This window comes from Vigna unguiculata, chromosome 3 (assembly GCF_037176805.1).
Source record: "Vigna unguiculata cultivar grain cowpea cultivar isolate G323 ecotype 2 chromosome 3, ASM3717680v1, whole genome shotgun sequence".
Taxonomy (NCBI): domain Eukaryota; kingdom Viridiplantae; phylum Streptophyta; class Magnoliopsida; order Fabales; family Fabaceae; genus Vigna; species Vigna unguiculata.
Genome location: NC_140794.1, coordinates 56,188,674 through 56,202,721, shown reverse-complemented (window position 1 = coordinate 56,202,721; position 14,048 = coordinate 56,188,674). Strand labels below are relative to the sequence as shown.

The following is a 14,048-nucleotide window of genomic DNA, read 5'->3' as shown; positions in this document are numbered from 1 at the left end:
TTTTCTCTGTCGGGGTTGTCATTGAAATGTTTGAATTGACTGTGTTAGTTTAATGTCATGCTTCAATATAAGTTTAGCTCTTGAGCTTGTTAAACGTCTATTTTTCTGCAAAATTATTGTAAATATAGTGACAGGTAACTAAAATCGATGTTTCTCTATAAAGTAAAGATTAGTGATAGGTTTTAAAAATAACAGGAATTGAAATGTTATAATGTTATTTTGACGGTTAATTTGAGATTGTTAGTATTTGGGAAATACCAAAATAGAGAGCCACGATTCAACTTCCTATCAAATACAGTATCAACTTTGAAATTCATTGATTCAGGACTGAAAATAGTCGAGGTTTACCCCGTTGTTTGGATAAAAAAAATATGAAAATTTTGAAATTTAAAATATATGATGTTTAGACAAGGAGTTTGATTAAATTTGAAATTGAAAGTTTAGAATCTATTGAAGTATTAAATTATTATGGTCTTTTAAAAGTTAAAAATTATTTTTGTAATTGACTTTGTTTTTTTTATTAATTGAGTTTTATTATTTTGCTAGTCGTTTAATTTTTTTTTTAATTTTATAATAATAAGTAATAATGATAGTATGATATATATTTTTACGCTAATATTATAATATATTATCTTTTTATATTATTAATTTATATTTTATGAAAGACATGACGTTGTGTGTGAAGGTTTTGGAGAACATGTGAAAACGCACGTTGAGGATTTGGAATCACACAAACAATGTCGTGTTGTGGAAAAGGTGATTTTAAATGGTTAAGTTGTTAGATGCTTGGTAATTCTTATTGTTATTGTTTTAATTATTTGTTTTATTGTGTTGTTATCGTCATACAACTTACCTCTTTTACTTTAAAGAGAACAAAATAGTCTAAGTTTAATGAAATTTAATATTTTTCAATCTTTTTAGACTTTTTGTATAAATGGATTGCTCACGACGACATTACCATGACAAGACACTAGTTTGTGTACTTGTGAAATAAATTAAGAAAAATATTACTATAGTAAATGTAGATTCAGACAAGTGATTTAAAAATAAATTTAAGATTGGGTGGTATCGAACATCGAAGGAAAATATATGTTAAACACATATATAAAATGGTGCATTGGTGTTAGATTCAATTAAATATAATAATTTTTTTTAAAAGTTCAATATATTCAACTAAGTCAATAGCAAACTTAGAAGATTCAATTTATATATATATATATATATATATATATATATATATATATATATATATATTTCTTTTTTAAACTTAATATACTATAATAGAAACTCAAATTTTTTAAATCTAACAGAGACTTTAAAATTAATTAAATCTAGTTGAAATAATAAAATTCCAAACTTGCAGGTTAGAGTTTAATATTTATTTTAAAAAATAAGGATTTAAACTTCTACCTTTTCACCTGTTTCTTTTTCTCTATTTCTCGATCTCATTGAGGTAAAACTTCTTATGTTTATGTTTTTAAATATTGTCTAATGCTAGTCCCTTTGAAATTATTAAATATGTTAAAGGATATTGATGTTTATTTTTGTAAAATTTACCTCAAATTTATACTGAAATATATTTAGAAATATTTTGTCTAAATAAAAGATTAAATACTGAGAATATAATTGTTAGCTAATCGGAAGCTACTTAGTAAGAGAAGGGAATTCAAATATAAGCCACTATAATTTGAAGTACTTTAAAATTTTATTTTATAGGTGCAAGCACAATCCTATTATGTTTTGGTTGATTCAAGAGGTTAACTTTGATTTTGAAAGAAAATATTTTTCATTAAATTGATACAAAGAAAAATATTTTTAGTAATGTATTCTTGACAATAGATAATAACAACAAAGTATTGTTGTGTGTAGATAAATCAAAGTGTATAAAGAAAAATATACTTTATAAATGGTTTTGTATGTATTTTTTTTGAGATTAGAAATTTGAATATATATATATATATATATATATATATATATCCAAATTTTCAATTTTCAAGAAACATATTGTGTCTAGATAAATCAAAGTGTGTAAAGAGAAATATACTTTATAAATGGTTTTGTATGTATTTTTTTTGAGATTTGAAATTTGAATATATATATATATATATATATTATATATATATATATATATATATATATATATATATATATATATATCCAAATTTTCAATTTTCAAGAAACATATAGTGTCTAGATAAATCAAAGTGTGTAAAGAGAAATATATTTTATAAATGGTTTTGTATGTATTTTTCTTTACACACTTTCAATTTCGAAATATTAAATTTTATTTTTAACAACTCTAATTCAAATGGACACTTGAACCGACTTGAAGTTACCAAACTTTGAACTAAAAAACTAACATTCTTAATATAATAAATAAAGACACTTATAGAAAAAACATACAACAAATAAAGACAATTATCGAAAGATTAAACAATATTTAAAAATATGTTATTCTAATAAGAAAAAAAAATTATATCCTTAATTTACTACAAACCTATTTCTCTCCCCCCAAAAATTATGAGAATATGCAAGGTATATTCTAATATAATCTAAATTAATATTTCATCTATTTTTTAGCTTTCAAATAACACCTGCGCCGCCAGTAAAGTACTTAATAGTTAATAGTTAGTAACCAAAGTATCTCAATCCAAAGAGCTTTCGATTCATTCTGAATTATAGTTACAATAGCATAAATTAGTCTTAGAAGCTTAGCTTCAAAAGTTTGTTATTGAACTTGTAAGAATGCGGCAAATAACCCAAACGCTTCGTTCTGGAATTCGTTATAACTCACCCACACATTTGTTTCCTTTTATGCTACATTTGATCAACCTCCACACGTGACTTTTCTACCTTCCTCAACCTGAAAGGAACAACAAAAGCATTTTTAAGTATTTTGAATTCATTAATTGCAAATACTTTATTTTTAATATTCTTATAATGAATTTGGTGCCCTTCAAACTTCATCTTGTTTCTAGTGTTCTGAATTTCTACAAATATATGTAATAGAAGACGACATCACAATTGTCATCATACTACTCCACTTTCCATTTAACTGCAAACTGTTTTATTCTTTTTACAATGTTAATTGTTAATATTATGTTAGCGTAGGTTGGTATCAAGCAATGCCAATTTTTGTGCCTAATTATTTGTGGCATGAAGAAATCATACAAGTTTATATAAATGTAAATCTGCCATTGTGTTATCCTTAACTTTGAAGATAAATTTGCTTGATGACACATAGTCCTCCATAGAACCATTCTTCATAAAAACTCTACCGGAAAATACTTTTTGATCAATCTATTCGTTCTACTTGCTATTACACTCTCTAACTTCATTTATAATGGTACCTTAATATTTAGTCATTTAAAATGCATTTAATTAAAGCACTTTTTTTGTTAATTGACTATTTACAATTTTTATAATTTTTAATTCAATCATTTTAGTGCTGTTAACATAAACAATTAATAACTTTTCTTAATTGAAAAATGTTAGATAACAAGATTATCATGTGACTTCCATGTTCATCTACACTGATTAATAGACAGATATCATCATCAACCTTGACTTAAATCACAATAACACCGGTTATTATTCAACAAATTTTCAATGAAATTAATAAAAAATATTTATCATTTTATATCAATCACAATGAATATAAAATTTTTGTTTCATTTTTCGATAAAGAGTATACTTATATCTATATTTGCACCTACTTTCCGACTATTTTAATATAAATTAATTAATTTTATAAAAAAAATAAAAATCACACAAAACTTAATATTATCATATATTTAATATTAAAAAAAGCATATTTTCTTTTTTCAATGTAAATATTTAGAAAAAAAATTATAATTGTATAATTTTTAAATCAGAGTATCAAATAAGAATTGGATAAAAGCAAAAGAATTATATAAATATTACATAATTACACATAAATAAAATTTTGTGACAATCAAAACATCTATTAGTTTTTCAAATCTTAAAATTGATAAAGTAGAAAAAACGTTTTTAAAATTATGAAAAAAAACAAATATGTAAATTTAAAAATATTTTTTTAAAATTTACTTCGTGTGAATCAAAACATATATTTACAAAATATATATATATATATATATATATATATATATATATATATATATATATTAATAAAAATTATAATATGCCACTTTAACAAAATTTATTACAATAATATTAAATTATTATGCTACAACAAATAAATCATCTTTATAGGTGATAAAATTACTTTTAAATCAAATCATCTTTGAAAATAAAAATAATAATATAAAAAATTATAAAACTAATATTCAAAAATAATAAAACTAAACAACAAATAAAATTATTAAAAATAAAAAGGAAAAAAAGTACTTAGATATATGAAGAAAAAAAAAATCTGATACAAAAATATTAAGTCATTCAATAGATATTGAATATTATTTTAAAGAAACAAAATAAAACAAAAATGATGGATAAAAAAGATAAGTTTTTATGAACATACACAATTGAATACTTTAAATTTTGAAATTAAGATTGATGCATATGAAAAAAATATAAACATTAAATAAATGAAAATATTAAAAATGTGTAAAAATAATTAAATGTGTGACTTAAAATTTATTTGATTCAATGAATGGATAATCCACTATTTGAACAAAGTCGAAAAAAAAAATGTATGATAAAGTTATGTGTGACAAAAAGGAGAGTACCTAAAAAATGTGAGTAAATATTATAATCATAGAGAGCAGGCCGAACAATTAGAAAAAAAGAGAAGAAAAATTATGTAATAAAGAAAAGAAAATTTATGAAACAAATGAGTAATAAATATGGAACTAAAGACTAATTTAAACAGAATGGAAATGAGAAAAAGGATAGATATCGGGTAAGGAATGGGAACTTGACGAATATATAAAATGCAAAAATTTTCCATCAAAATAAAACCGATTTGGACAATACCACAAACATTCATTTGTCATCCCTTCAACTATTGCAATCTTAGCTTTGAATAACTTACTAATTTTATAAATTAATTTCAGTAAAAATTAAAGAACAATAATTCATATTTGAAAAAGTTTAGGAACAAACTTACGGAAAACAAAAGACCGAACAATTATATTTCGGAAAATCTTATTCCACAGCGTCAAAAGCATGTTCGGGGAACACGAGCAACTCGGATTTTCCCACCCAAATGTCGAAAGAAAATTCATGCAACAACGTACGCAGAACATAAATTCAAATTCACTTGACTTTTTATTCATCAAAGTAGCTCTTCGAATCTGGGTTGAGAACAGCCGGCATTTGCAGTAAAGCTGAAAAGGTAAGCGAATTTCAGAGTATATTAAAAATACAAATTGGCAAAGTTAAGTTTTCCTAAAAAAAGGAACACTTGCAGTTCGAGCTGGAGTATCCAGGGATGAACTCTATCTAAGACAGCACTTTCTCTACTTCAACTGTCACCTCTTTGGGAGGTTTCTCAGCATGAAGATTAGCAACTACGCCCTTCTTCGAATAGTAGTCAATAACCTGTATTTCATTGCAAAAATTTCCAATCATAAAGAATTATCATAAAGAACCAGAACGCTTAAAGAAGGATTCAGAATCATACGGGCTCAGTTTGCCTATGAAATGCCTCCAGTCTTGACTTCAGAACAGCTGCAGTGTCATCCTTACGCTGGATAAGTGGTTCGCCCGTAACCTGAGGAACACAAATTCAATAGGGAGATTGTTATTCATTTTCAATAAAACATGTTAACAAAAAAAGTGTGGCATCTCATTATTTTTATTAAAATTGAACTAGCCTCTAATTCAACCCTAAGTAGTACTAAAAGGGGGAGCATAGCCAAAGTCTAAGTCAGTGTGCAACATCCTAGCATCCTCCTCCCACACCCAACACTGGACAGGTGTTTTAAGTTTTGTATGAATACACATTTTAGAACAGCAGAAACATCAAGACTGAATTTGGCTGACACCGTATTAGAAAGGGACTGTGTCTAAATCAAAATCTCAAAAGCTAGTTTTAAGGTGGAGAATAGACCAAGTCTTACAAAAAAGTGCATGGCCAAATGTCTAATCATTGTCGGACATCTAAACACTACTTAAGTTTGAATGATACTTGCAGCTTTTCAGAACTCCCATCAATGTTAAAGCACCTATAAGCAAAAGATATGTTTAGGTAACTAACAATTTTGCAGGGTTTAAATAAAGTTACAGACTTACATCATCAACCCCCGCAACCTTAGGAGGGGCAAATTTTGTGTGGTATGTTCTGCCACTAGATGGGTGTATCCAGCGACCAGTAATTCGCTCCTCAAGGACTGAATCGTCAATTGCAAAATTGAGCACCTTATCAACTTTCACCCCCTGCTTATCCAGCATCTCATCAAGCTGCAAAGAAAGAAAAAGCAAGTTCAAAAGATGTATGTGAACGGCATGCAAAACAGTGCATAAAACCGAGTAATTCTGTTTTGCATAAGCCTAATATTTCAAACAAAAGAAACTCACTAGTAAGTCAGATGTCCAACAATGTCATACCTTCTGTGCTTGGACCACAGTTCTTGGGAAACCATCAAGAATGAAACCTTTCTGACATGATGGTTTTTTCATTGCTTCATCTATAATCCCAACAACCAAGTCATCAGAAACAAGTTCTCCCTGAAATATTGTAACATAATATCTTATTAGCAATCTCTCTCGAGCGTACACATACATGGTAAAAAAAAGTAAATTCCCAAATAAGATTCCATGCAAGAAGGCTTTGCCTTATCCATAGCTTCTTTAGCCTTAACACCAAGAGGGGTCTTGGCAGCTACAGCTGCTCTTAACATATCACCAGTAGCTAAGTGGCATAAGCAGTACTCATCCTTTATGATTGGCGACTGGGTACCTTTACCAGATCCAGGTGGGCCTGCAGTAACATATTTTTAAGCTATAATACACTAGAATTTCAGAAGAAAGAAAATCAACATATGTTGTAAATTCTTAAAGCATGACTCAAATGAGGAAACCAAGGCAAATATGGAGATTAACCCTAACTCACTAATTGACAGTAATTAGAACATTGATGTAAGACATGGACTCATCAAATTAAAATAGTAGCCTAAGAGCAGTACAGAGAACCAATACAAATACAAGTGCTATTCATCATTTACAGGAGTTATCACTTTCACAGTGTATAGGTTCGATTGAATGCGTATGGAAGACTAGTGTTTCACTGTCTTCGTTTTCCAAGTAATAGATAAAATAGAAGCATAGAAAAGGAGGATCCATTATGGATGAAACCTCTCTTTAAAATGATAAGATTGTAGGAATACACATTAAAATTCCCCATCTAACTCGAGACAAACAGTTCACTTTGAAAGATCAATAGGACAACTCAATTTAGCTCCTCATTTTATCTGTCTGGAAAATACAAAGAGCTGGTGTCACAGATGACCAGAATTGTATTAGTAGCGAAGAAAATGCCAACACATATATGAGAGCAACAAGCTAATAAAGTAAGGCACTGTGGTAGAGTACAATTATAATCAAGTGAGTAAAAAAGTCCAGGAGAAAATACAAAAAAAGTTCAGGAGAAAAAACCAGCATCACTGGATTGAAATCAAATCGAGAGAAAAATAAAACCCCAGACCTAAAATCTTTCTGCCAACAGTAAACAGATAAATCTACACACTAAAGTTTGCATGAGAGGAAAAATACGAAAATTCCTCAAGAATTTGGAATCATTTTGAGACTAGACTATCATCCAATCAAACCAAAAGAAATTCTTTGGCACATAAGTGCAAGTCTCTACTGTCTAAAAGTAAAGCTACAAAGCTCATCAGTTACGCAATCTGCAAGGAAAAAAAGAAAAACTAAAATGTAAAAGTTACAAATGAATGATGACCACGGAAAAAAAAAAACAGAGAAAGAACACACAAGCCTCCCTAATACGCGTGTAGATTCACAATTAGAGAACCGTGCTCAAATGACAAACATACAAAAAAAGTATTAAACAGTTCGAGAGCTACTTTATGAAACACCACATGCCTCGTGGGGTTCAAAAACACCGTACACCGTTCCAGGCAATAAATTTGTAGCATACAATCACCAAATTAAAAATAATGCTCGTCACCAAAGAATGAAAACTGAAAGTTAAAAAAAAAAGGACAACCAGAAAAACACAATAAAAAATCCGTAAAGCGTAAAGCCCATCCTCTCATTTTCTTCTCCAGTAACTGAAGAACTCGATACATTGAGGCATAAGAGTATCCCCATCCTGAACCGCATAGCTAAAACCCCTCAAATTTATCGGTAGATTCCCTATTAAATAATAAGGCCTCACGAAGGAAACCCTAAAAACCGCATCGACAACATTGGAACGCAACACGAGCGAAAGAATCGAGCTATTTAACGAAAGCATTTTTGGATCTGAATTAACAGCGAGTACGAAACGAAAACTCAACGAAAATTTTTCAATAGAGAGAGAGAGATGGATGGAGATACCAATGAGAATAAGGCGCTTGTCAGGTTTGGAGGAGCACTTGAAGCGACGAAGGAGCTCAGTCATGAGATCCAGAGAGGGAACATCTTCCAAGTTAGTGTTCGACATTGCTGTTTCTGTTCCTGAGGCTGTTGTTGTTTTGTGCGTATAAACAGAACAGAAGAAACCAGAATCTAGAATACCAGAATCACTTTCTCCAACGTTGGGTTTCTTAGGTTTGGTTCGGACTCTCTCCCACACTTCAAAAAACCCAACTCGCCGTCTCCCTTGTCTTTCTTTCTTACCCTTTCCTTCACTATTAGTGTTAGGTGACTACTTTTTTTTTCTAATTATTTAATTTAATTATTAATTACAAAAACTTTCCTTATTTAATCTCATTTAATTTTTAAAAATTAAATAAACATCTGATGTTTCAAGGAGAGGAATAAATGCCTGATTATTTAATCTTTATTTCTGTTTGTTTTTCTTTCAACCGTTTATTATTATTTTAATATTTTCTTTGGGTAGGTGCAGACGCAGACGCTTTTGGCCGTTTGAATTCTTTCATCTGTTTTCGAGACTTTGATGGCAACGGTTCAGATTGTCTGCAGTTTGGTAAACCAATCTCACACAATCATGGCCATTCGCATGTTTATGTAATTTTATACAAATAAATTTAAAATACTATGGACAGTTGGATTTGATTCCCCCATAGTGCAGTTCTGTATTAAATTGCAGAGGATCCCAATCCCATCTTATTAGTTGGCTGTTGCCACCAACCAACAAAGCTAATTTTATGCTCCTTTTAATAGTTCATTTTAATTGAAGAAGCTTCTTTTACCCACCGAAATGGTACACTTTCCATTCCACGGTGAAATCAATAGTTGTTGGTTTCCATTTCCAACTATAAAAAAGAATGGCTGTTCGTATAATTGTATTTTGATTTTTTTTTTTAAATTTTGATCGTATGCGATGTTTTAGTTTTTATAATATTTTTATGTCCATTTAGTTTTTCCATTAAAATTTTCAATTTAGTTTTCATCTTAAAAATATTATTGCAATTTGTATCTTTTTATTAAATATGTTTTTTTATGTCAAACTATTAATTAAAATTGTAGTGCATCCCTACTTTAAAGTATAAAGTATTCATCAATTTCATTTGTACACTTTATAAATGAATATAAAATGTTCTTAACACCAAACGGTAAGTAACACGGTTAGAGTCTTCCCTTTCACAACTCTCTTTATGATGGGGGAGCTAGGGTAGATTTGGAGGTGATGAGGTTGGTGGTGGTGGTTACACGGACGACCATGTTGGTGGTTACTGGTCGATAAAAGCCTTCAATATGAGAGTTGTTTCGTTCAACTTTGACTCTTGAGAACAAATGCATTTCAGAAAATATTTCCAGATTTGGAAATATGTTCCAAAATATACATTCACGAAGACATTCAAAAAGACATTCTAGATTGGGTGTTTTACAAGGTATTTCCAAATTGGGTTTCCACATGCTTCTTCTCCTTCCTCCCCCACTCCTCATCTCCATTTTTCTCACCTTAAACCTAATTCACAAGGACCCATTCCACCCATCATCAACATTTTCATTTTTCCTCAGCATTGTACAAACCTCCATCTCCATCATTCCAACCAAAAAGTAGCCTACGCTAGAGAAGACACTTTCATTCTCTCATGGTTCTCTCATGGAATACGCCTCGTTCTCTTTCTCTTTTTCTACTCCCGCCAAACCGCATTTTGCAAACGAGCCCAATCATGCATCCCTAGCTCCTCCTCCCTCATTATCATCATGTCACCATCTCTGACAGCGACCTCACCCCCAAATCACAACCCCAAGCCAAACCTTTGATTCTCACTTTCTCCATTCACCATAACATCCTCTGTCTCAAGATCGATGAAGCCCCATTCTCCTCCCTTCGTCAAATTCCATAATGGAGGTGAAGAGGTGCATCATTGCTATTGGGTAGAGGGGTTGGACATAGAGGCTTGGCACATGGAAGAAGGAGAAGGTATATCTTGTAATTTTATCAAGTCCACATTAAGCGTCTACAATGTGTGATTTATAGTGGACTTTAAATTTTGACCTTGTACCCATATCGATCCTAGTCGAGTTGGGCTCGTGTCGGGCCTAATCAAACTGAGTCCACATTAAGCCAAGTAAACTTGAGCTCATGTTATATTGAGTCAGGTTAAGCTTACATTTGTTCCAAGTTAGGCCAAATTAAGTTGGTCTCTCCTCAAACTAAGTTGAGTTAGGCCTACCTCCAACTGAGTCTATTCATGCCCACCTTGGGCACAATTGAGTTTGATACACACTTGGCTCAATTGAGTTAAGCACACCTTGAGCAAAGTTGAGTCAGACTCACCTTAGGCTGAGGTAAGTCAGGTTCGCGTCAAGCTGAGTTAAGTAAAGTCAAACTCACGTTTGACCGAATTATGACAAACCTATATTGAGTTATATAAGTCAGATCCATATTGGGCTAAGTCATGTCAAACACACCTTAAGTCAAGTTAAGTCGCCCACCTTGACTAGTTTGGGCCACCTCGGATTGAGTCGATTCGGTCCCACCTTGGACCAAGTAGTGTTAGGCCCATGTCTGAGTTGGGTTAGACTTTCCTCACCTCGAGTTGAGTTGGGCCATCTTGGATTGGTTCATATTGGCCTCACCTCAAGCATATTCAAGTTGGATCCACCTTAAGTCGAGTCATACCCGTTTTTGGTTGAGTCATATCTTGCCCACCTATGGTCGAGTGAAGCCCACCTTTAGTTTATTCGAGCCATGCCTACATCAAATTGAGTAAAGTTGTGTCCATGTTAGGTTGCGTAGAGACAAATTAAGTTGGATTGAGTCAAGTAAGGTTGATAATGGTCATAGTCCAGGGTAACAAAATGGGTTGGATTTGACTGGGCAGCTTGTCAACCCGTGTTAAAATGAACTGACTGGGTTGAAGATTTCAACCCATCAGCCCATCAAAAATAATAAATAATTAAAAAGATTAATTTTTTTATATTATAATTTTTAAATATGTAAATATATACTAGTATTGTGATTTAAACCACTAACACTTACAAATTAAGTTTCAATTATTAATTAAATAAAGTAATTTAACATGTAAATGTAATGCTTATTTTAATTTATCTAATTAGAAACATTAACTAATCAACTAAAACTTTAGAAGATATTTTATATGATTAAATATGTTTATAATATTCATTTATATGTATATATGTATATATAAATGAATTTAAAAATAAAATAAAATATTGAAAACAAATTAAAAATTAAAAAAAAATAACAGGTCATCTTGGCCGGTCCATTAGCCGTCTTGTACGGAATGGGTTATTATTATTGAGTTGTTTCTCGCATCCCAACTTGTGTTTCTTATCGAGTGTGAGTTGAGAGGTATATTAAGTGTTACTTTAATGTTGTAAACATATAACTAAATGAAAAGCAATGCTAGTAGATTATGGAAGCAATAATCAATGGATACTATTTAACAAACAAAAATACTTTTAAAATACCATCTTATGCAAGCCCTTAAAAGCATAATAAAGTATACTTTGAACCATCATATTCAACAAGAATCAAATGTTTCCATATTATCCTTATTTTCTTTTATGCTAAATAAACATTAGAACTCAGAGTTTTTCTTAATTTGAGATTTATCATTAAGAGTGTAATAATGAAAAATGTTACTTTTAGATATATTATTTGAGTCAAATTACGTTATTTCCATAAGTGACATAAAAAAGAACTTATTTTATATCACATTAAATAAAAATAAAAAATTAAATATTATATGAAGAAGAAAAAAGTTATAAATATATAAAAAAAATTCAAAATAATAAAATTAAACATATTATACCAAGTATTTGAACAAAATAAAACAACTTTTTAATTAATATGATAATATAAATAAGATTTTTTTTAACTGTTTAAGTAATGAAACTTCTAAAATGATTATAAAATAATAGCAAATAATTTACAGACAAAACATTAAAGTATGAATGTTAATGTATTCAAACTAATATATGATTTATCATACACTTATATGATAAATATATAGAAAAAATTTAAAGAATAATTCTGATGTATTATTTCAAAGAATAGGGTACCATATATATATATATATATATATATATATATATATATAAGAGTGCTATAATTCCTCATTTATTAAAAGAATGAGTGCACAGATTTGCTCACAGAGATAATAATACCTAAATTATAGCTAATACAATATATGATATATCTTAACACCCCACTCAAGTTGGTGCATGGATATCACACATTCCCAACTTGAATAGAGAGACTCATTAAACACTTTGCTTGGCACTCCTTTAGTGAGAACATCAGTCAACTGCAATCCTGATATTACAAAAGGAAAGGAAATTATTCCAGCTTCAAGTTTTTCTTTAATGAAATGTCTATCAATCTCCACATGCTTTGTTTTATCATGTTGCACTGGATTGTGAGCAATTGCTATAGCCGACATATTATGTACAAACTTATAGTTTCATTTTGTTTAAAGCCCAAATCTGATAACACATTTTTAATCTACAAAAGTTCACATACACCTAGTGCCATGCCTCTGAATTCTACTTCAGCACTAGATCTGGCTACTACATGCTGTTTTTTACTCATCCAAGTTACAAGATTCCCTCCTACAAAAGTAAAGTATCCAGAGGTAGATCTTCTATCATTTTTTGAACCTGCCCAATCTGCATCAGTGTACCCTTCTACTTTTAGGTTTCCATGATTTGTAAACAAAATTCCTTTTCCAGGTGTGGACTTTAAATATCTCAAAATCCTCTCAACAGTATCCATATGAAGCTTTCGTGGGTCATGCATAAATTGGCTAACAACATTCACTGCATAGGTAGGTAATATCTGGACGTGTATGAGACAAATAAATTAATTTTCCTACTAGTCTTTGGTATCTCCCTTTGTCTATGTTTGTTGAATTTGAGCATTGAAAGAGTTTATGATTCTGTTCAATTGGTGTATCAACTGGTTTACTCCCAAGCAGTCCGATAGTAAATCAATAGTATATTTTCTTTGACATAGAAAAATATCATGTTTTGATCTAGCTACTTCAATACCCAAAAAATATTTGAGATTTTCAAGTTGTTTCATCTCAAATTCAGATGCAATGTATTGTTGTAAACTGAAAATCTGATCTTAACAATCATGCTATAATTCCTCATCTATTAAAGGAATGAGTGCACATATTTGCTCACAAAGATAATAATGTCTAAATTATAACTAATACAATATTTCACATATCTTAACAAAATATACATTTAGATGTAATAACAAAGAAAAGAACATAAAACAAAACGGTAATGCAAGTGACAGTAACACAGTGTGAAATGGCATGTCACGATTTAACTTGCACTGGCGCAAGAGAGAGGACAGTGTGGTGTAGTGCTAAATCACTGTGATGCAAGTTGTAGAGTTGTCCAATGGGGGAATTGAGGACACAATGCAAACATTAATAAAGCTTCGAGAAAATGTCAAGACGATGAACACATAAGAAAATAGTGGAGGAAAAGTAAGTTAACAATAGGTTAAAAAG

At 30.2% G+C, this 14,048-nt stretch overlaps 1 protein-coding gene across 2 annotated transcripts; it reads right to left on the bottom strand.

The window, feature by feature from the left end:
* Positions 1-5,224: 5,224 nt before the first annotated feature.
* ADK1 (adenylate kinase 1) lies at positions 5,225-8,781 on the bottom strand. Of its 2 annotated transcripts, XM_085671613.1 has the most exons (7): positions 8,479-8,781; positions 6,749-6,901; positions 6,529-6,641; positions 6,214-6,381; positions 5,603-5,692; positions 5,388-5,520; positions 5,225-5,306 (listed from the first exon to the last, which is right to left on the bottom strand). In XM_085671613.1, exons 1-6 carry the CDS (start codon positions 8,582-8,584, stop codon positions 5,422-5,424), a joined length of 729 nt encoding a protein of 242 aa, XP_085527739.1. In that variant the 5' UTR covers positions 8,585-8,781; the 3' UTR covers positions 5,225-5,306; positions 5,388-5,421. The 2 variants fall into 2 exon arrangements, with proteins under 2 accessions (XP_085527739.1, XP_085527738.1); XM_085671612.1 differs by having other exon boundaries at positions 5,225-5,520.
* Positions 8,782-14,048: the final 5,267 nt, after the last annotated feature.